Genomic DNA, 24,166 nt, shown 5'->3' with positions numbered 1-24,166 from the left:
TCTCTCTCTCTCTCTCTCTCTCTCTTAGCGTTGAAATAAACGACCAAGTAGCCGCCAAGCGGCTCGCACGGCACAAAAATACTGACGGAGACGCAATTAAACAATCAAAGATAGGCTGAAAAGAACATAAATAACAAATTAATATACATCTTAGTACGTCAATTATTCGTTCAATATAACATAGGCGCCCCGCGCCTTCGCAAAATTAAGCGCATTCGCCTGCGCTACGCGGCCTAACAAGCTGCTCTCCCTCAAATAATGGAAGACGCGAGCTCACCGCCTCTTGTGCCGGCCGAAATTATGTTCTTGTGACGGACACAAAAAGTATCACGTCACAATATACATATAGTTATGTCTATATATGTTATTTATATAATTATAATCCATTTTAACGTACCTAATTGCAATGTGCTATTCACATATGTTTTACTGCGATGCCAGATTTCCACAATGATTTTTCTGCAATGACTTAATCACAATATACCATCCACCTATACTGTGGTATATTGTGTAATATATCTGTCCTTTCTATGTGTTGCTTGTGACAAAATGTACTGTAACATAACACAACATACAGGAAATAAATGCATGCACCAAAACTGTCAATCAATACAATATAAGAATAGACAATATTTCATTAAAAGCTTGTCTAATCATAATGCGCTACATACACCTTAATGTATTATTTAATATATCTATCTTGTTGTGATAAATTGTTGCAACAAAAAAGTACAAAAAACAAGGTAACAAAATCAAATATACATCTTCATTTATTGTATAGAAATATTCAATAATTTTATTTAAAACTTACCTAATCCATAATGCGCTATCTATTTCCCAGTAAACAATATGTTCGCAATTTGCCGGCAAATTGTCAGCAATTTTAAGCAACAATACTCAGCAAATTGGCATCAACTGTGTCCGCATTAGACTTCGATTTTGTTGCCAAAGCTTGTCGACAAAAAGGAACAGCAAATTGCTAGCAAAAACCACAGCTTGATCCATATTGAAACATTAATATATGTCTTGCTGCCGTTATGACAAATTACTGCAACATAAAGAAGGTGTAATTATTTGTAATTATTTTGCACATCAAATATACACTTAAATTAAGATAACAAACAAGTTCAGCCAACAACTTTGAGGTTACGTTGCATTACAGTCTAATAATTATTAAGCCGTGACAATATTAAGTACGTGAGAACTTCATTAAAGATATTTATAAATATTAACACATTTTTTAGATTAACAGTAGTAATGTTTGAAATAAGTTTTATAATTATAATACGTTTTTGTAAATCCATCTCAAATTCTAGATATCTTCATAATGAGCAAAGTATGTACAGTAATATACATATATATTACGCAACAGTTTTAAAAATATTAGTAAATGATGTTTGTTTAACATAAAAAAAATAATATTTTATAAAATAAGAAGGATTACCTTGGATTCAAATGATAGAGTATACTAACTGTTGTGTTGTTTCATGCTATTACCATATTGCCCGTCGCCATATTGCTGAAAATGGATTAGAACTGTTCATAAAATATACATCACGAGTCTGTTCTTTTTCGCTGCACTTTCTACAGTAGTGTGTACTATACGTACCTTTTTCTGTTTATAAAATCTTCAAATTTTGTTCACTTAGGCCCGGTTTCACAATTGACGGTTAACTTGAATTAACGGAAGCCCAACTTGCTGAACTCGGTGTAACGCATCTTTTCTTCTTAAACATGAACTGTGATTGGTTAGCGAAGATTTGACAAAGAAGATTGAACGCGTTAAACCGAGCTCAGCAAGTCGAACTTCGGTTAATTCGAGTTAACCGCGGATTGTGAAACCGGGTCTTATAAATCATATGAATTCGAATTTCACGTGTAAAAATTTACATGTGAACACGTATATATGGATATATATACACGTATAATTTCCGCACAACACCTAGCGAATGGCTCCAATGACCGAATATATATTTATTAGTTCAAAAAATTATGTTGTCGACTGAAGAAGACCGAAAAACGATACTTCCGTGACGACGGTTACGTTGGAACTCTCCTAAAAGGAAAGCAGCCATGGTCATTGACTCGTGCACCTAGCACAGAATAGAACCGCACGCTGTGGACATAGCGCGGAATAGAACCACGTCCACATTTGGACATAGCTAACGCACGGACAAGTCGCTCATGGTTACGTAGTTGCCAATGTGCACCACCCACATGGACATAGCGCTGACTTACAGGGCGAAAAAAAGATGGGAACTTTGAATCTCAATGTTGGTAACGCGCAAAAGCGGTCCCTTCGTGCGTTGCGCGTGGTCACCGTCGCAGCACATCCGCGAGAGTTCGCACAGTTGTGCGCGCTGCGACAGATCATAGGGTTTGTGTGTATTGCGAAGTGCATGTCTTCTTGCTCCTCGTTGCGTGATTTCGCGTTCGTCGTGCTTTCGTGGCAGCGGGGTTTGCCGTTGGCGACGAGGAGACTGACACATGATACGTTGACACTCATACGGGGTCAACTCGGGGTGACGGATCTAGGAAGTAGAGAAAAGAGCGAGTGGTTGAAAGGGTGCGTGGTCGCAGTCGTGGTCGTTGTTGTGTGTATCAAACACGCGCACGGCCCAGCCTCTTCGTGTCTGCGTGCGTACATGCGCGTGTCTCTTTGCATTTTCACATACTAATATTCAGCAATAGCGCGAACTCGTAACCGGAATGACCAGCAACGAGGATACGCGCAGCCAGGCGATCAGCAACATCGAGACCGAGTACAACGAGATCAATTCTAAGAACGCCTGGCCGATTTTCTTTCAGGTGAGAAAAGAAACGAGAGATGAAGAACGAGGCAAATGAAGAAGGAGCGGGCGCATGAGAGAAGCGGTGTGTTCCGTTCTTCCGCTCGGTGACGGCTCTTCCGCTGCCATTTCCGCGAGCGGACGGAATCGCGCCGATTTCTTTACGACCAACGAGAGACGGAGATATTACAATGCTACTCCGATACCGTTGCGCGTCCGCATCCTCGTCGCGCATCTTCTCTTTTCGTTGTCGCAGCTTTTCTTCTTTCGAGATTTCTTACAACACTACATTTTATCGGATTCTCGTGTTCCGCATTATCGCTTTCCTGAAATCATCCGTTCCGCAGTCGCCGAGCAGAATGTGTTCGCGTGTTGTGCACTTACGCTCGCCAAGAATTCTTTGACACAGATTGCATACGTAAAAGTCAAATCATCGTCTGCAGTCGATATTTACAAAACTAGAATGAAGATTAAAGAGAACGTTTTAATCAACCGGCTCGAGAGAAAACTACTAGGAAGTATATATATAATATTTAGGCTGAAAAATTATGGTTGCTAAAAAACGTATTTATATTTTTTACCACAAAAAAATATTCAAACTTTAGATTCGCGATTTACCGTGCGATCGCACAGTGAAATTTCTCTCTTACGATTTACTTCTTTAATTTCGATACAATTGTTTTTTAATGCTTTGTATTCCACGTAATCTGTAATAAAATCAATAGACTGCGTAATATCTTCCGTGTAATAATAAACAATAGAGATGTGGCTTTGCAGTCTCTGATGTCGACACGCAAATTCGCCGAATGCGAAACGGCTTCCGTGTTATATTGCGATGATTCTATCGCGAGTTGTATATTGATTAGAAATTTTATTTAGCGAGTCGTTCATCTCGGAATCGATAGAGCAGAAAAAACCATGAATTTTTACATCCGATAGCATAGAATATTTATACTTGCATGTACTGTGACATTTGAACCAGAACACGCTAAATTACATTGTGTTACATCGTGTAAGATGTTTTTTTTTTTTTTTGGCGTAACAGCTCCGGGATCATATCGAATCGGCGCGTGCGCACTACTCTGCCGATATAGATATCAGTTTTTTTGAGTAAATATTATTTATTTCATAAATTACACTTGACAATGTAGACATTCAAATGCATCAAGACAGTTTTATGTTCTTTGTATTCGCTCCGTAGCTCTTTCTCTCAAGCGCAATATACATGTTACACGCTCGCAAGAAACATTTTACAACACATCAGTCATTTTACAAGTATTCTTGGATTTTTTATGTTGAGCAATGCGACACTATGTCTCAGTTGAAACACTTTGTAAAACAGAACGTTACGCTCTGTCATCCGTTGCGTTGTTGAAAAATAGTCTGTTTTCTGTACACAGTATTGTGTCTATCGCAAGGTCAGGTCTCTCTCATCTTGCAAATATATGGTTTCAGTATATTCAATGATTGTGCAAGGTTTCCTAGAAGAAGTGTTATAATTATTTAACGAATCATTGACAATTGTAACATATTCACTTGCAAATAGCGAAAGTTACTTTGTGTGTTTATATCAAAGCAATTTATATATCAAAGATCATAAAATATTATTATTATAAATATGATGTCTGGTTTGCTATTTTGCAGCATATACGTGTTGATAGTAGTAATGAATACTCATGTATCGAATCAAAAAAGCCACAGAACAAAAATCTGAATCGCTATAGGGATGTAGTACCGTACGATCACAGTAGAATAATACTTAAAAGAGGCACATGTGACTATATACATGCCAATCTCATACAAGTAAGTATTGTAGCGTAAATAATTTGTGTAGAAATAATTTGTGCAATATGTAAACAGATAATAACGAGATATATAAATGCACCTGTCTGTATGTTAGGTGGAGAGTGCTAATAGGAAATATATTCTTACACAAGGACCGTTACCAACTACTGTTGGCCATTTTTGGTTAATGGTATGGGAACAAAATAGTAGAGCTGTGTTGATGTTAAACAAGGTGATAGAAAAGAATCAAATCAAATGTCATCAGTATTTTCCTCTGGATGAGAAATGGGGACCTATGATATTCGAGGAAGTCGGAATAAAAGTGGAATTTATCGTCAAGATACAATCTTTAGAATACACTTCTAGGTTGTTACGGTAAAGAAATATGTGTTATATTAGTGTAATATCGTCACAGTGTGTGCCTTGCTTTAAAATTCCAAATTGTTTGTCAACATTGTGTTGTGTGACACATTTTCTAATGTTTTTTTGTTTTGTTTCAATCTAATCTATAGTATAACAGACATGGAAAGCAATCAAAGTAGAGAAGTCATACATTTTCATTACACAACTTGGCCTGACTTTGGAGTACCACAATGTCCAACATCGTTTTTACGTTTCTTGAGAGACGTCAGATGCACAGGAGCATTGGATCAAAGTGTTGGCCCACCCATCGTTCACTGTTCTGCGGGAATAGGAAGATCAGGAACATTTTGTTTAGTTGATTCATGTTTACTACTGGTATGTGGGATTCGGTAAAGTGCTCTTTAGTTTACAAACAACTGTTCTGAAAATCATTTAATTTATTTATTATTTGATTGCACACACAGATCGAGAAACAGGGATTAAATTCTGTAAATGTGCGGGAGATATTGCTAGAGATGAGACAGTTTCGTATGGGTTTGATACAGACTCCGGAACAACTACGTTTCTCTTATGCTGCCATTATTGAAGGAGCAAAACAGTTAGCAGTTAACAACACGGTACTTAAAAATCACAGTATTATTAATTTTATTATGCTAACAAATTTATTAATTTAGTTAATGCTAATAAATAAATTTATTTTACAGATTGTCAACAGTAAGGAACCGATAGATAATGATGATAATGATGATAATGATGATGAGTATGATGAAATGAACAACAGAAAAGATTTGATAGATGACGAACCTCCTCCTTTACCACCTCCAAGAGGAGCATCGTTAACGCGTAGCATGATGTCAGATTTAAGCTCAGACTCGTCATCCAGTGAAAATGGTATTTGTATTGTTCTTGATATAAAAAACTTTCTTATTAATACACAGACAAAAAAACAATAAATTTTTAATTACAGATGACGTAGGTGCACCGCCTGATAAACCACTACCGAGCGAACCACCAAATCACACGGATGTATCTGCAGATTTGAAATCCACGTCCATTACAAATAATACATATGAACAGAACGCCAACGTCACGACCTCTTCTAACGAAGATGCCGAGATATCTCTTCAGACGAACAATTCCAATTCTGAGGATAAGTAAGCACCGTCTTTCTTAATAAGTAAATTTTTTAAAATATTGATTATCATAATAATATAAATTTTGTTTCTTGTTGAAACAGAAAATCGGAACTACGTCAACGTTGTCGGGAGAGAAACAACCGAATAGCGGAGCAAGTGCGCGAGATGAAACGCCGGCAAAAGGAGACGGAAGAGTGGCAAAAGCTCAAGAGGTCATTATTTAAACCTCTTACAATAAGCTTAGGCATCGGAATTGGTGGGGGTCTCATAGCGCTGTGCTATTATCTGTACATGCGTAGTTAGATCCACTGTATCGCAAGATATCGTACGTACGTACACGCGAGTTCTCGAATTGTCACATTTAGACTTGCATCAAAGAAAGTTGCTCTTAACAAGAATTTTAAGAATAACGTTTAACGTTTACAGATAACCATGCTAGGTTTTAACCACTTGATTTTAAGTTAAAAATTTTCACATTTTTTAACGGAGTAACGGAAAAACTTGCGTTTTTTTGTACAATATAACCCAGTACCGGAACACGTATCATACAGACGCAACATTAGCGATATCGAAAAATGTATAACAATTCTACTATTACCAAAAGAGAGAAACACGAGAAAGAAAGAGACGAAAGATAGAAAACAACGGGAAAAAAAAATTTATTACTAAGAGATTACCAGGATTGAATACGTTGCTATACGTTCAAACAGTAAACAATAGAAAAATCGGAAATCCAAAAAAGCGAAAAAAATAAATTTTCGATTTGTATTTTTATATTGTGATTTACTCGGTAAGAGTGCTTAGAATATACTAAAAACGTGTGCGTTCTTATACAATTTCTTTATTACTCTCTTGAAATGTTTAATATTAAATATTAAATGAAACAAAGTAATAACTCGGTCGATATACGGTGCTTGTGAAAACGTTATAATGAAGGAATAAGAAGCGTAGGAAAATCGCGTTAGATTTCCATATGATTTTGTACAATATATGCATATTATATGTCCCAGCATTATTAGTCCCACAATACAAATATCATTAAACAAGTAGATAAGGAACTCCCAATTCGATCTTATTTGTACATTATAGCGAAAATTTTATGAGCTCGTATACCGATGTAACATAAACACATAGAATGAGAGTGAATGTGTAAAGCTAAAAACATAATGAAGAGTCAATTTCAGTGCTATATTCTCGTATAAAGATACAAAAAGACTTGGAGTTTGTGTCAGTTTTCTCAAATAGGTGATAAATGCACATTTCTACGTGACATATAATCTTTTCCTTATTGTTCAGTTAATCGGTAAATAAGAACAGATTTATACATATACATATATATATATATATATATATAATATATATATATAAATAACAACACACACATGTATATCTTTCTGCTGTTTTCGACAAATATTTCTAATTCAATTTGATGTACTGTTAGTAATAGGTCAGGGTATCAAACTCGCATTAGATTTGACAAACTAGAGTTTATTTTCAAAATGACCCTTTGAGTTCGTGTTGTCTTTGAAGCGGTGGAAGTGAATCGCGACGATGTGTGAATCCATTACTTCCAAAATATGCGTTCAACGGAGGTTTGGGAAATGGACTTCATAATTTTCTTAGTAGTGTTAAATAGATATACTCGTGATAGGCCTAGAAGTAAATTGTTAACAAATTTTATTCTAGTTCCGTAGTTAAATGTTTTTTTTAATTACTCTTGCCGATAGATTTTAACTCTGATCTATATATCAAAAATATTCATTAAAGAATCTAGATTTATACATAGCGCATATATTATAAACATGTGACATATTACATACTGTGTTTCGAAGATGTTTTTCACTTATTATGATAATCGCACTTCGTGGTTTTATTATTTGGCTATGAGTAAGATATTACTGTTTTNTTTTNTTTTTTTTTTTTTTTTTTTATTTGCGAATTTTTATATTTTTCGCTTTTATTATAATGAATTACATTTATATTTTGCAAAAATTCTTTGTAACGTTGTATGTTTGATGCAGCTAATGATAAACACGTACGAAAGCTTGCTTTATGGTATCTATACTGCTAATTAATGTAATAGATTGTTGTACTGATCACTTCTCAACAGACCATTCCTAGTGGATGTTAGCTTCTTTTGTGCTCTTTGATACTATTTTACTATTCACACAAAACACTTCGAAAGTTCAGTAATTACAGTTACATTATAATCGTAAAGAAGAAAGAAAGAAAGAAAAAAAGAGAGGGGAAAGAGAAGAAAAGAAGTTAAAATAAAATCTTAGAAAACTGTGAATTCCAGCTTATCGTCCAATAACGTGCGGCGCGTGCTGTACGTTTGGACGTTGGATTAAGACTGAGTATATCTAATAACTTCTAAGAGGAGAAAAAGAAGGAAATAAAAAATGATGAGCAAAGAAAAAAAAACAAATAACGAGAGTTAAGCCCGCGTATTCATAAGTCGAGCTTTTATATAAGTCATTTTGAGAGAAAGACTTCTCAGATCGTGTTCCAATCCAAAGATAAGGTATGAAAAAAAAAAAAACAAAACAAAAAAAAAAAAATGCAACCGGTATGTCGCGACGTCCCAAACAGATGCGCATCATCGAAACGTAATTTTTACTTTTGTACATTATTGTCGTTGAAGCACGATCTCTCCCAAAAAACAAGATTTTCGGACATGCCGAACTTGCGTTATATTGACGTGCTCGTCTTCGCGTGATCATGTACGTAGAACCGGTACTGCCGCACGAACTAAAAAATAACGAACAAAAGAGAGAACGCGAGCGAGCGAGAGTACTCTACGTGGAACACGATATCGAATTTGTAAGGGGACATGCAGTATTCTATTGTCTTACAACACGTTTTTAACATTTAACCACTAATATATATATATATATATATATATATATATAATATACATATATACATATATATATATATATATTATTGTTATCTAAGTTTTTTATTAAGATTATTATTTATATGAGTGTATATATATACTATATAATAAATAAATAAATATATATATATATATATATATATACACACTACAATATCTGCGATGATTCGATCGAAGAGAAGCAAATGCGACTGAATGTCGTGATCGTTATCGTGTATCGAGGACAACACGAAACGTAGCGTACACGGCAACGTACACGTCATCATCAAACTGTTCTATACGTTTTCAAATTAAATCGAAATAAATATCAATTTCGAGGATGGCACGTTCGCACGGTTCCGAAATTCGCTGTTTATCTACCGTCGTTTTTTACAGACGAGGAACAAAAAAAAGTGTCGAGATAAAGAATTATAGTCGCTCATCTCCCCTGTTGTTGGCGATCGCGCGAAGCTTCCAGAAATGAGATACGCTCATGAAACTCTTTACAGGTCACGAAGACACGGTGCTAATTAAAAGTTCCAAAAAAAAAAAAAAAAAAAAAAAAAAAAAAAAAAAAAAAAAAAACAAATTTGTGCGCTCCGACGTGCGTGCATACGTGTGCGTGAATAATACGACGTGAATGTGTGAGAATGAATGTGAAAGAGGAACGTAAATAGAACCAATTGCCGATGATGGTCGTATAATTCGATAAAAAAAAAACAAAAACAAAAAAAAACACGGATTATCATTCTCTGTATAAAACTTGCTTTTTGCCAGCATTTGAACAATTTTGATTGTAAGTTTTTCATGCTGTTTCAAGAAAGACTGTTTTTCTGCCGATTAGAAATAAATCGAACTTTTCGTAAGTTTTTAAAAAGCGAATTCTGCAGCCATCATCGGACAAAGCACGATAAGAGCAGATCCGGCGACACATCATTTTATATATTACGTGTGTACAATAGACATAAATGTTATAAACAAACAAAAAACACAGAGAAATAGCTAAGTGCCTATTCGTACAAACAAGGGGAAGGAGGTGAAAACTACAGCGATCTGTGAATAGCGTTATACTTATAGCAACCTCTCCCCTTTTTGGAAGAACATAGTCACCGTGGAAGCGAGCCGTTCTTATTATCTGACAATATATATATAAGTAGATAATTTATATATCTAGTAAATCTCGATTGATTTACTTCGAAATGGTACTTTCTAAGGTGCTCTTTCATCATGTATTTTACATTGTTAAAAAATCACATTTTTGTGTGCATATCTTAATTTAATCTTAACAAAATATTACTTTTTTGTAATAGTGTTACGGATATAATATAAATAGTATATAGTTGTTTTTAAATTAAGAACTTATTTTGAAGCGCAATTGTGAACTTAGCGAAACAATTTTCTAGTGTAGTGTGCATTATCTTAAAGTTAATAGATTTTCATGTCACGTTACCTTATTGTAAACTGTAATAATGTTTTCTCGAAGCATATCGCGAAAGTCCGTTTCGAATTAATCAATTTATCGTAATCTCCGAGTTGCCGAGCGATCATGCATCAGGGTAACGATGTAATATGAGCAATCTCGAGTTTATTTCAGACAAACAATCGGATTTTGTGATTAATCTACAAGAGCGCGCGATTTTGATCTAATAAAACGTGGTGATTGTTGAACTGACGTTTGTATAGAGACTGCTATCTCCAATTCAAAGCAATATATGTAGATCGTGGCAATATATCAAATGATTAAATCCGATTCCGATACGCTTGGCAACCGGATTTACTAATAGTAAGTAATTGAAATATATGCATTAGGCAGAATGTAAGAATGGTTGAGCGGGGAAAATCAGCGATCTTTAATTCTTGAAGCGCGCCAGCTAGAACATGCACTTTGTGACTGATTTGTTTTTTTTTTTTTTGTTTTTTTTTACTAAGTCCTCCAAGTACTCGTGTATCCGAGCATCCGAGATCGATTTCTATCCGAAGATCCACATTCGCGTCGTTTAAAATATTCAATTAATTTGTGTATCGTTAGAAACGAAGTAAAAAAATTACAAAAAAGTTAGCAAATTCACGTTTTTTTTTTTGTCATTTTTACTTCGCGTTCCAAGAAGAAATACGTAATCGATCTCCAAGTCCGGATCCGATTTAATGCGGATCTAATTACAATTCTGATAAAATCGTGTAGATCTGATTCGACATTCTATATTTCATTCGGATACTCAGAAATGTGTCAGATTCGAAACAAATCTTGGAGCCCTAATTTTTAGTCTACACAGTGCATCTTACGACGGGGCCTTTTTACAGTTACTGATGATTACAAAACACAATTGTCGAAAAGACACTTACCTCAAGATAACAAAACTAGATTGATCGTGTATGTGAAGTTGTTCTTCGAAGAATTAAGATATAAAACTACGTGAGATAATAGAGACAATTGTACACACTTATCTGATTAATCGACTCAGCTGAAATTAATTCATAAATTATAAACTGTATTAATTTAATTATTATACATAATATCTTATTGAGACAATTATGAGTTGCTGTTTTTCGCGTATTTTTCAGAAATTATATGTCGATAAATTTATTTCAAAACATCTATTAAATTTTATTAACTTGTATATATATATATATATATATGTATATGTATATACATATATATGTATCATTGTTTTCATACTTGTATACAAAAGTCAAAAATATTTCCAAGTTCTTTAAGAAAACGATCGTCGATTAATCGCATTGTATCTGGGGGAATATTTTCCCTAACCCATTCTCTACATTTTGCAACTCGACTTGTAGTTACATTTACGACGTATCGTTGTAGAATTATAGAATCGAATGTATTTTATTGTATAGAAAAAACCAGGTATATAGTGAAAGAAAGAAAAGTGTGTGCGACAGAAAAGAATCGGAGGAAACACAGCGCATAACGAGAAACTTACTTAATTATGCAATGACAGTTTATTTATATGGAGGAATAATGGAACAACAAAGATCAGATTACCTCTTGCGAATTACAAACATCGGACCGATCCGTCGAAAATGATCCTCTATCGCGTGAATTCTCAATTAAAAGATTGTACTCGATATTTTATACGGTCAGAAATAGCATTGCGAGAGCGGAGGATCTCTTTCACATATTGTAGATTTTATACTCTGATTTCGGTTGCGCGAGCCGGAAACGTGATTATTACATTCTATGAATTTATTTTCGCAAAATATATTTCTGCGGAGACAGTTTCGGATTCATGTACTATGGATGCAGGTAATACAGATGTTTTTTTACGAATCACCAACGCAAGTCTGTAGTCGATCTCCCAGACAATCATGAAAAGTCACTTCGAAGTAATTCACCCGACATACTCTCATTTATAATCCTACGTAGAAAGAGATAGTTTATTTGATTCGAGTTAGAGAAAGAGAGAGAAAAAGTGTAATGCGCGCTATATTATTAATTAGAAAAAGCGATTTTGTTTGTAATATTTTTCCGATTTTAGATCTCCTATAATATCAGATAATCTTATTGGAAAAATTCATTAGTCATATCAGAAGTATGTTGAAACGTTTGTTTATTTAATACGAAGAGACTCTTCAAGTTTCCCTTGTTGTGTGAGCAGTGTCGAAAATTTTGATGAGATTTCTGGTACGCATGTTATTTTCAATTATATTACAATGACTGTACTAGTATCAAGAATTAAATATCTTATTTGAATTTTATTTTCAGAAAGTCATCAAAAATGTAGAGTGATGACCAATGATAGTAGTACATCCATTGTTGATCAATTTTTCTTTATCTTGCAATTTTATCTACTTCTTTATCTTATAGATCGTTTATTTCGAAAAAAAAAAAAAAAAACAATCACATAAGTGAAACTACATCTGTTTTCGAAATAAACGCGACTTAAAATTCGTAGTTGTAATTCCATCCTCGAATCGAGAATCACATGTTCACGTCCACGAGCGATGCGACTTAGCAACTAAATTCTATTTTTATTGTTTGCCATTTCGTACTTAGCCTTCCACACTATCGAGGATCGGAGAGATCCCTTACCTGATGATTTCTTTCAGATCGAAAAGCGATACCAACGAAAGTGACGAATCTGTGCACGAGGAGACCGAGACCACAATCTAAATCATCGCCTTCCACACTAAATCCTCTGTTTTGTGCCTTGTAACGTTCTAAAGGGAACCACATTGCACCAACGGCAAAGATCTGTTTTCAGTGCTTGACAGAGAAATAAATCAGATTGTTTACTATACACAGAAATAACATAACGTAATACACGTGTATTTGCTTTCGAGTCCGAGAAACTCACGGACGAGAACAATTTCTTATGATTTTTTTTCCTTTCCCCTAAGTAGTCTTTTTTGTTTTCGTTGATCTTGCGGGCCAATGAGAAATATCGTCCAGTTTTGTTGCGAAACAAAAGAAATGACATCTCTGAAAGCGGAAGTCAGTTAACAAATTGTTTTTAATGTCACATATCCTGATAGGAAAACATTTACAAAATTATGTGACGAAATCTTGCACTAAAATTGTAATTTGCAATTATACAGATATATTTTAGGAAATAGGTGTAAAAACATTGATCTTTTATAAAAATATTTGTAGTTGTTTGGAAAATTACTTTTCAAATGCTATTTCGGCAAAAGAATAACGATATGGCGAATCATCTTAGCAGTATATTTGCAAAATTAATTTCAAAAAGAAATTGTCCAATAATCGAGAAAAAAATTTCAGCTACGTGATGTTTAAAATATGTAGAAATATAATTGCATATGAAGAAATCAACTTAATTCATGTATATACTTATGGCAATGCATAACGACTCTTTTGCAATTTTTGACAAATATTATTTACAAAATTTTATTTTGACAAAACTATTGCGTTACGGCGAATCATCTTAGTGCAATCATTGCAAAATCGTCGTCATTCATGATGCCATTTTTGTGCAATATTTTCACAATTTGTCTATTAAGTATAAAAATTGGACATATAAAAGAATGACGATTTGTGTATGAATTTATACATAAACCATTTATTAAAAATTTATACACGCGATTATAGAAGATTGTTCGCTGAGACTGAGTAAAATTAAACGCGAATGATTTTTTGTTATGTTATTTAAAGATTTAAGAACAAATTGCGTTTTCACTGTATGTCGGAAGTTTAAAATAACTTTTCAAATATTGAATTATTGTGCAACATTGAGAATAAGATCAAATTCTCACATGTCTAATGATGTAACAATGTATAACACTGCGTCGTTCTAAAGCGACTCTTTCTTACGTCATTTTTCACGTGAAGATCTAACGACAGTCGCGTATTAGATAATGAAATATTTCGCAATAAAATATTTTACAAGAATTATTTATATCTTGTACAAAATGTTAAAAATAAAATAGAATTTATATAAATTCCTATTTATTATCATAAGTTCTATTTTTTTATTAGTTTTTATTGTTTCCTGTCATTTTAGTTAAAAAGTATCGAACGTATGACACAATCAAAACCCCAAATCTTTTCAAGCATCAGTTGTTGTTCGATTAAATCGATATTATCACGTAAGTTTGGAAGTATTTCAAACTCGCGTGCGTGATCGAAATTATGAAGATTTTACACGTAAACATTTTACACGAATATATTGATGGGGGCCACATGATCGTTCCCTTGTAGCCAAATTAACACCTGCGCACAAAAACAAAAAAAAACGGTGTACTACACTCAAGATAGATCGCTGTATATCATGTCCGTTTACCAGGTCATTTATCACCCCGCGTAAAACGTCATTGTATAGTTAGCGTGCTCTGGTTTGACGTCATTGTTTCATATAAATACCGAATGCACACGAATTCCGGTCATCATAACTCCTGCGAAAGCTTGCGAGCATTTTGTATCCACTTCGAAGACGAGTAAAACGATCATCGACGCGGAAACGATCTTTTTTTGCCAAGGATCATCAATATTCCAAATTAAAAAAAAAATGGTAAGTTATTACATTTTGTTTTTCAAATTCGAGTCAACTCTATCAATAAGAGAATATTGTCATCTTCTGCTGTTTATAAAAAAGTTTCTTGAGAAATAACTCTTGTACCAATAATTAAAAATATTTTTCGACCGATGTTATAAAAACACAATCCTATTTTTTTCTAGATGGTTGCCAAGTTTGTTGTCTTCGCGCTGCTGTTCATCGCCTGCTCTTATGCATCACCTCTCAGAGTGGCGACTATGTATTCACCGCTGTTTGTGCCGGTTTTTATCCAAGATCTCGATGAATCTCAAGGCACACTAGACGAAGAACCGGTATACACGTTGAATGATGATCCCAAGATTATGGAAAATCCAGTAAACTCCGTCGATATTGAAAAACGCAGCATCGAGAAAACAATGACGGATAATGACGGTGACGACCTCGAGACCGCAGCTGGTACCAACGTTCTTCGTCCTCTCTTTGTTTATCGTCAGCAAGTCGCGTATCGACAGCGTGTCAAGGACGCGATCCGACGAGGAAGGCGAATATAAATTACAGGAAGAGAGAGAATTGTAATTTGGACAATTCGACGATGACGCAATCTCAACCTCGGTGTATTATCGGGAAGGTGATACATTAGAGATTTTTTGAGATCTCGATAACAAAAGAGTCTCATAACAAATTCTAACAGATTTTCAAAATCTTGAAAAAGAATTGAATAAGATTCGTGAAATAAGATGTTAAATATTCCATGAAATTTGTTGATGGATATAAATAAAGATCGAAAGAGATATAAAAGGAACGAGCGACAAACAATATTAGAAAAAAAAAAAAATATTACCTCGTTTGAAGATAATATACTTGCCGCTTGTAGATATTTACGAATACATAACCGTGAATGCAGAAGAGGAAGAGAACTCACGCCAACGTGAAAATTTTGGATGCAAATAAAAGCTCTTCTCTTGCCGGTACGAAAGAAAAAAAGAAGATACGCGTGCGAAAACACACGGAAGCGTCGGTGAAAAAAAAAAAAAAAAAAACAAATTTCACGAATTTTAGAACGATAGGAAGCAGGAGCATTGAACTTGTTACTTTAATTACGGTAAACGATTATAAACGTTGTTTTGATGAGTATTAACAGCACGAATTAACGGACGTAGAAAAAATCACGCTGACTCAGCGTGAGATCTTTTCTCAGCGATACTCAGAGATAACAAAAGCGCGCGATTAAAAAAATCAGGAAAGCATTTAGTTATCTCACGATCACACATGATCTCTCACAAGCTTTGTATGTTTGAATAAGATGAAAATTAGATTTTAAATAAGCTTGTAATTACAGATTGTAAGTTAGAGAAAAAAAACGCATTATTAAAATAGATATTAATGATCGAAATAGCTGTCTACCAAAGTTGCAGAATAGTATAAATAATTGAATTAATAATATTGCGAATGCGCTCTTACGTATAATTAGACTAATATGTACAGAATTTTATAAATAAATAAAAATTACTGTTTATACATAGTTTGTGATTTTTTTATTTCATATTAATGTTATAATTAACACAATGCACACAACCTCTGTTCGAATTGGGAATTAATATAGTCAATAGGAATTAATATAGTCATGGGAATTAATATAATCAAACACAAGAAGTATATAACATATATTTCTTCTTTTTCTCTCTTTTTACTTGCAAGGTAATTTTATTATATGTGTAGAGAGAGAGAGAGAGAGAGATTATATTAGATTTGACTGCTTTATTTATATTGCGCTCTGGGATGATCCCCTCAAGCGCATGAAATGACAAACAAAGCAATATAAAAATAATATAATAATAAAAATAAGTAGATAAAAAAAAAAATAATTATTATTATTGAGTAAACAATTAACAGAAGAAAAAAAAGAAAAACAATAGAAAGTAACATAATAATGTAACAAATAAAGCATAACAGATCACATTGACAAAAGAAAAATAAAAAATAAACATAAAAAGAGAAAGAAAAAAGAAAAACAAAGAAAAGGAGCGAGAGAATGTTGCTTTTTAAGAAAATATTCCAATGATATAAAGTTTAACCGTTTTTAAAACTGTTTTTATTTAAACATTATTTATTGAAACAATTTATTATTTCTGCTTGAATAATATTTTTTATATTACGCTAATTTTTCAACCTGACTATATATGTATATATGTATATATGTATATTTTATTTTTATATGAACGAGAGAAAGATGTAAAATCTCTTCAGATTTATCGTCCTGGAAATACCGGATATTTCAAATAGCTGCGATTGGGTTCTCTTCTGTCGTATTGTGTTCTATATCTTCCATGCATAAACTGATCTCTGTAAGGATACGGAAGTCGATATCTATCTTCGGCCGCGCCGAGATCACCTTCTTCCACATCCGAATTCCGTTGAAACAAATCGATACCACCGCTCTCGGTATCGTCGTCAGATACATCGTTGGAATTGTCCTCGATCAATGCGGAAGCGGCGGAATAATCCGCCGGATCGCTATTTTCAGCTTGGCGAGACAGACGAGCTGTTATTAAACCGGGATCTAGCAAGATGTCTTGTGACAACAAATCGACAGCTGGTTCTTCGTTATTCGAACGAGACGTATCGCTTTCTTGACCTTCGATTGTTTTCGAACGTTGCAAAACCTCGGGACCGCTGCTCGAGGAATCGACCAAAGTTTTGGATACATTCGAAGTTACGTTACTCGGTTTCGAAAGATCTGCATGACGATTCTCGATCTCTTTCGTGTAGACGTCGTCATTTCCCGAAGCTTGAATCGTTGCTGAGGAATCCGTTGTTGTAGATCTCGCGAAGATCACGAGAGAGCAGAGACTGAAGAAGATGCTGAAGAATTTCATTTCTCTTCATAAACTTTTCGCAAGCGAAGTAAAAAGGATCTAGTTCTCTTCCTAACTAAGAACTCAGGAAGTTGGAGCCAGGCTTTTATAGCTTGTTATTCTGCGGTCGTCGCTAAGCTGTTCGCTAAACATACCGAGTCTGGGTGATATTGTTGAGCGCGTGCTAACAATAAGTAAAATACACTTCTTTACACAAACGGTTAGATGCGACACTTTGAGATAAGTTTCGACGTATATGCTTGTATTTTTTTGGTTTTTAATCAATTTCAAAGATTTTTAAATATCGCATTTAAACTCGGTAAAAAATTTTTCATATATACTTATAGACAAATTAAAATAATTATATCTAATTATGCAAATTTATATGTGCCGATTATGTCCATACAATTTTATACACGGAGAATTTCTTTTTTTAAGATAATGGCTTCAGAGATATTCCATATCAAATTACAAAATAACTCTATTAGTATCATGTTAGATACAAAAAAATTGTATAAAACGATATTTTTACTATATTTTTAAAAAATTTTTGATATATAATCATATATACTTATACACAAATTAAACTTATTATATCTAATTATGCAAATTTATATACCGAATATGTCCATACAATTGTCTACATGGAAAATTTTTTACTGGGAAGAGATCAAAGAGAACGTATAAAATCTAAAACAAATTTTTTGCAACTGTTTTTTACTCAATTCTTTGTACGATGTGTATAAAAACAAAATTATCGCGTTCACACACAAATATATCGAACAAAATCGAAGAATATTATATTTAAGATTATAAATTGTCGAACGTTATTTACTTGTTGCCAAAAATATTCATTTATACGATCGACAATTAAAGATCGTTAGTACACAATGTTCGACGAAGTCGATTTATCGCACGGTTGATACTCACGCGTATTAGCAAGTTGACGATAATTCTTTCAGCACGTCGTATAAAGTCTGTACGATCCGTTATACCCTGACAGAGCTGGAAAATCCTTTACGAAGCAGTCTCGTTTGAAGCAATAAGAAGAACATTGCGCAGTTTCGAAAACGTCGCGATGAAAAGCAAATCGACGGTACGTTTTTACAATCGTCCGAAGAAATCAATTTTCACGTAGCAATTAACATAATGTGTATAAACAGTTAAAGAATAAACGTATATATCCGTTTAAACAATTAGTGTGAACAAGCGAGTCTTTTGTTTTTGGAAAAGTGACTCACATAAATTTGCGAGAATTAATATATGTGCGCGCGCAGTATGTAAAATAGTTTGTCACAAACTCTTACAAATTAATATATATTATTTATATCAAAAAATATTATTATTGAGTAAAATTCATATAAAAAAATCAAATTTTGAAAATGTTCTTTTTTATGTGTATTCCATAAGATTTATTGATTGTAATTGTTCAGCTTCGTCCGGGAGGCATTGCGATTTTGATGATCATCTTCCTGTTTGGAACGATAACGAATGCGAAGCCTATAGATTACGAAGACGTGGAAAATTTGTTGCCAACGGAACCTCAAACCACGAATGACACGTTGGCGGCTATTGTACAAGATCCGGTGGTGCAAGACGCTGTACAAAGCGCGGTCGGCAATGGATCTTTGCAGGGTTTGGTAGTGAAAAAAAAAGTCCTTATTATGCCTGCCACGGAACCGACTAAGGTTTGTGCACGTCTTCTTAAAGAATATTATTCGAGCGCATTATATCGTTGCTGGAAGAACAATATAACAATATATCATGTGTTTTTCAAGGTGGTGTCACAACGCGAGCAAGTTCTCGTTGTTCCCATGATGCATTTAGAAGACGTACGGAAGAATATAACAGAGACTGTAACCGCGGAAACCGACGTAGACGGCTTGACATTTACAAATACCCAGTCTTTCACTGAAAACGATGAAAATGGAAACACGGTAAAAAATACATTAAAATGTTTATGTTCAAAATATAAATATATCAAATTTCCTAACGATTTTGTTTTTATTTTTCTTCAAATAATGTTATTTTTTTAATTTGTCTAAAATCTTAAAATAATTTTAAAACAAAATTTAACAGAGAAATAATTTATGTTTATTTAGCATTGCAATTAGCAATGTGATGTCGATGCGATTCATAGCTCGTTATATTTAATGTTGCATTTTATATTTACGAATAAATTACAAAACTTTATTGATCGTAATATCGTGTAACGTATGATCTTGCAGGATGGCGCGGACAATCCATTTTACGTATCGCAACCCGTTAATTTTTACGAAGCTTTAACCAAGATTACAACACCTATGCGAAAACCGACAATTCCTATTGATACTACGCCGCAAGAAATCCCATATTTTATACCAAATCCGAGCTTGGAAATGGCGCTTACGGGTTACGAGCCACCCGCGATATCAATACCGATCGTCGCGTTCCTTGATCCATCAAAAATCTCGGACGATAAAATTGATGTGCCGATTACAGCAGCTTTACCGATACGAGATGACTTTTTGAAGAGCCAGTTAAATTATCTGAAGAACGGACGGGATGATGTTCAGCGTGAGGTTGAAAGTTACGCTGATAAAACTTCGTGGAACGTACAGCCGACTGTTAATCGACGACTGTTTTCTGCTCCTTCAGAGGTAAGACGGTTTTTCGCGATTCTAAAGACGTTTTCTTCACAGGATATGTTTTACTTTTTTTAGGGAGTGTAAAAGTCTCTCTTTCGAGGAATCGATCAATGGCAAATGGTAAACTGACAAAATAAAAATTAACTATAATATAGATGAGAGAGAAAGATTTAATTTAGTTAAAAATATTATTTATTTATTTTTATGCACATTTTATATATAAATCAAAAATTGTAAAAACACATTGAAAAATATATTTGTTTATCTAGATACAAGCATCATCTTCAACGTACGACCCGATTACAATAAAAAACCAGGACGTGAACAACATTCGATCTGAAATTTTGTCATCCCGTTTCGATGTCATAAGACCAATATTTTGGACCTCGGACGCGGACAGTAAATATCCCACACATCCGGACGACATGGATGTTGCTGCAGATATAGTCTTTAGACCACTCTTTAAATATCGACAGGAGGCGCAGCAAAGGTCTAACAGAAGATCGGCATATCGCAGATATAATTCGTATCCGAGACGAAGATACAATTACGGACAATATTCAAGCGATTATTACTAAACTTATACAAAGATGAAAATAAAAAAAAAATTAAAAGATTACAACCAAATATATACTACATGAATATACAAAATAATTTATATATCATAAGCAGAAAAATAAATAGATATAGTAATATGTTATATACATATAAGAGAGTATAATTTTAATTAAAAATAATTGTTATATTATGTTAATTAGTACACAAAAATATTGCATTAAAAACTAGTAACTGCATATTTAAATGCGTGTTTTCTTTAAAATATTTCTACAATGAATGATGCATGAAATACAATTAGACATTCATTATCTCTGTTATGATCACCTTTAAGTGATTCACAAGGTAGTTTCGCGTCACGGTCGAAGTTAAAGTTGACAGCCTCATCGGGGAATGTTATTTTTTAGTTTCAGCTACGTATCTTCCCCATACGATATATACACATGTATATGTATTTTTTTACTAAGAAGTAATCTAAATATGTTAAACAGTCGTGAATGTACCGCTAGAAGTGAAAACTTTTGGAATTAATTTAAAGTTTACTGGACCATATTTTTCGAGATATCTCTGACACATATGAAAAGATCTCTGTGTTTGTGCATCCGCAAGTGTACGTTCCAAGGCGAAATGTGAAAGGAATTTATTTATTTTTTTTTCGTTCACGTGGAAGATGTCCTAGAAATATATGTATATTCTCGAATGAGGGTTAATATCTTTTTTTTTTGTATAAAAAAGTAAACAAAACCAAAATATGTGACACTTTCGAAAGTGTAAAACGTACGCGTGTTAGAAATATTTTAATCTCGCTGCTGAGAAAGTGAAGTAAAAGTGTAAGGAAAATAGATAGATTTTGTTTTAGAATCTATCATAATAGAAAAAAATATATTATTAAAAAAAATCACATTTTTATAAACCAATATATATTGTAACTAATTTTTATAAAAAAATATCGCACATGCACAAAACTCACAAGTGTCTCTGTTCTGTTTACCATAAAACCTGTGTCACGTGTAAAGCCTGAAACTGACTTGTAACGGATATGCTTGTGTCAAGTATACACAACGATCATGTATTCATGATCATGCGTCAATATAAGTTCATGTTAGACGACAATAAAACATCAAACTTCAGTTTAAAAAACTAGCTCACTCTCATTAAAATCGTTCGACGAACGATCGTTAACCGGATATTCTTACCGGGAAATACGATCGCGGAAATGACTGTAACCCGTAGTAAACGTGTCATCGTTAAATGTCCTCGGCGAGAAACTATTTAGTCACTTGGTCTTCCATTTATTCATTCATACGCAAGATATAGCGACTGTTAAACTTTCCATGACGCTCTAAATTTCTACAGTTTCGGATTTGCGTGTGAGTGAGCTCTTCTCATACGAACACATCCCGACATCAATTACATTTCGAAACATAAACCATGAAACTTTACGCGAACATAGCGTAAACGCGGAATAAAACAATTCAATTTGATAACGTTTTTATGGTAAATTTATAGTAAATCGAAATACGCGAAATAAGAAATTAATAGATGAACTAATAGAATGTGTTTGTTAACTTGTTAAATAAATTTTACAATAAATGACGCACGTACAACATTATATTTATACGCAAAATATTATATTTAAAATTAGTAAAAAAATATGATAAAAATTAGTGTTTATTTATAATAAAACAAAAATGAATTATTTTTTATATGAGAAACACTGTAACAAATCATCGAGTGCACAAAGGCCGTGTCCGCTATGCTTGCTGAATTGTATATACGATGTGCGAACGTCCGTTTAGCGGTTCGTTAATAGACGTTTAACACCTGAAGAATTCACTGTCAAACTAACAAAGGCGGAAATGCGAATGACTCTTAGGTCACGTTAAGTTTGAAGCAATTTTGATATTTGTAATGCAAAAAAAAAAAAATAAAAAAATAAAAAAACAAACTTTCTAACATTAACAAATCAAATAAAGATTATAGATGATATGTTTTTATGATTGTTGCTCTGAGAAATAAAAGTTGTTTCTTTTATCGTGCGCGCGCACGCATATTAAATCCGACTGTGTCTCTACCGTCTTATATTAATTCATAAAAGGAGAAATAACCAAAACAACTTGTCTCACTTGTGTCTCGCTCTTCACCAAGGTCTTTCACCTATATTTATCACAAATTCCAAAAGAGACGCGGTGGCGATTTTACGGAGAGAGTCTCCGTTCAGTCATTCTCAGTTCGTTTACAAAAGTGACTCAGTGCAGTTCCGCGGTGGCGGGATCTTTACCGAGAAAACAAGACCGCGCTTGCTCTACAACGAATCTGCATATATCGCGAACTACCGCGTGTGAAGAGTATAATCGGCTGTTCTCTTCGAGATTGGCTTTACGGTATATAACCGATGCGCAGCCGATCTTTCTCTTCAAACGTCGCTTAAGAGTCCGTGAGTTTGGAAGTGAAGCTCGATTTTTGTGAAAGAAAGAGAAAATAGTGCACAATGAGATTGGAATTTATAGTAAGAATACGTCAAATGACATATTAATATGTGCAAATAATTTGTTTTTAGTTATAAAATCTAACAATAAAAATTCTGAATTTCTTTAGATTAAATGTGTTGTTGCGCGATCGAACATGTGGCGATTAAAAAAACGTTTTATTACAACCTTTACACATTAAAATATATTATTATATATAATACTTATTTTATTATTATTTTTTTTTCGTGAGTTTTACATTTTAATATTTTTGACCATCTGTGTCTGTGTGCATGTAAACTTGATGTTTACGCGACATTTTATTCGCTCCAGTGATTAACTTGATGAAAAGAATATAATGCTGTGTGAAACGTATATTATTATGAATTATTATTAAAGTGGAAATCGCAATCATCATCGCAATAACGTTGTATTAGTATTCGTTATTACAGACGCGAAACGAGAGAATTACATTACGAGCAGTTTTTCCAAAAAGATTGTAGAATCGATCATTTTATATTCCAATTAATAGCAAATGCTATTGGAGCGTGTAGCAAATGCGTAATCTTCCACATTTTTGCTAAGACTGATTAAAACTATCGCAGCAGGTCGCGGAAGATAACATTTATCTCACAACACACAGCAGAAATTACATCGACTTCGTGATTAAATCTAAAAAAACACTTTTATATTTAATATATATATATATATGTATATATATATATATATATATATATA

General features: G+C 33.6%; 4 protein-coding genes across 6 annotated transcripts in view; all 4 read left to right on the top strand.

The window, feature by feature from the left end:
• Positions 1 to 2,323: 2,323 nt before the first annotated feature.
• On the top strand, positions 2,324 to 13,473 carry LOC109860278 (tyrosine-protein phosphatase non-receptor type 1). Of its 2 annotated transcripts, XM_020439263.1 has the most exons (9): positions 2,324 to 2,808; positions 4,434 to 4,592; positions 4,690 to 4,949; positions 5,087 to 5,312; positions 5,402 to 5,554; positions 5,642 to 5,828; positions 5,905 to 6,091; positions 6,175 to 6,285; positions 13,020 to 13,473. In XM_020439263.1, the coding sequence occupies exons 1-9, from the start codon at positions 2,710 to 2,712 to the stop codon at positions 13,081 to 13,083; spliced, it is 1,446 nt and encodes a 481-aa protein (XP_020294852.1). In that variant the 5' UTR covers positions 2,324 to 2,709; the 3' UTR covers positions 13,084 to 13,473. The 2 variants fall into 2 exon arrangements, with proteins under 2 accessions (XP_020294852.1, XP_020294851.1); XM_020439262.1 differs by lacking the exon at positions 13,020 to 13,473 and having other exon boundaries at positions 6,175 to 8,337.
• Positions 13,474 to 14,831: 1,358 nt separating this feature from the next.
• LOC109860280 lies at positions 14,832 to 15,963 on the top strand. Its single transcript, XM_020439266.1, has 2 exons — positions 14,832 to 14,938; positions 15,106 to 15,963. The coding sequence occupies exons 1-2, from the start codon at positions 14,936 to 14,938 to the stop codon at positions 15,472 to 15,474; spliced, it is 372 nt and encodes a 123-aa protein (XP_020294855.1). The 5' UTR covers positions 14,832 to 14,935; the 3' UTR covers positions 15,475 to 15,963.
• A 2,803-nt stretch (positions 15,964 to 18,766) lies between these two features.
• Positions 18,767 to 21,079, top strand: LOC109860279. Of its 2 annotated transcripts, XM_020439265.1 has the most exons (6): positions 18,767 to 18,874; positions 19,212 to 19,466; positions 19,557 to 19,715; positions 20,007 to 20,417; positions 20,481 to 20,525; positions 20,675 to 20,767. In XM_020439265.1, exons 1-5 carry the CDS (start codon positions 18,857 to 18,859, stop codon positions 20,487 to 20,489), a joined length of 852 nt encoding a protein of 283 aa, XP_020294854.1. In that variant the 5' UTR covers positions 18,767 to 18,856; the 3' UTR covers positions 20,490 to 20,525; positions 20,675 to 20,767. The 2 variants fall into 2 exon arrangements, with proteins under 2 accessions (XP_020294854.1, XP_020294853.1); XM_020439264.1 differs by lacking the exon at positions 20,481 to 20,525 and having other exon boundaries at positions 20,675 to 21,079.
• Positions 21,080 to 23,097: 2,018 nt separating this feature from the next.
• LOC109860277 overlaps positions 23,098 to 24,166 on the top strand; it is a 2,693-nt gene continuing 1,624 nt past the window's right edge. The window contains exon 1 of the mRNA XM_020439261.1: positions 23,098 to 23,469. Within this exon, the coding sequence (XP_020294850.1) occupies positions 23,452 to 23,469 (18 nt within the window). The 5' untranslated portion in view covers positions 23,098 to 23,451. The remainder of the gene's footprint in view (positions 23,470 to 24,166) is intronic.

Source organism: Pseudomyrmex gracilis, unplaced genomic scaffold, assembly GCF_002006095.1.
Source record: "Pseudomyrmex gracilis isolate BER0280 unplaced genomic scaffold, ASM200609v1 scaffold_358, whole genome shotgun sequence".
Taxonomy (NCBI): Eukaryota; Metazoa; Arthropoda; class Insecta; order Hymenoptera; family Formicidae; genus Pseudomyrmex; species Pseudomyrmex gracilis.
The sequence above is the reverse complement of the archived record's forward strand: the minus strand, read 5'-3'. Positions and strand labels throughout refer to the sequence as shown.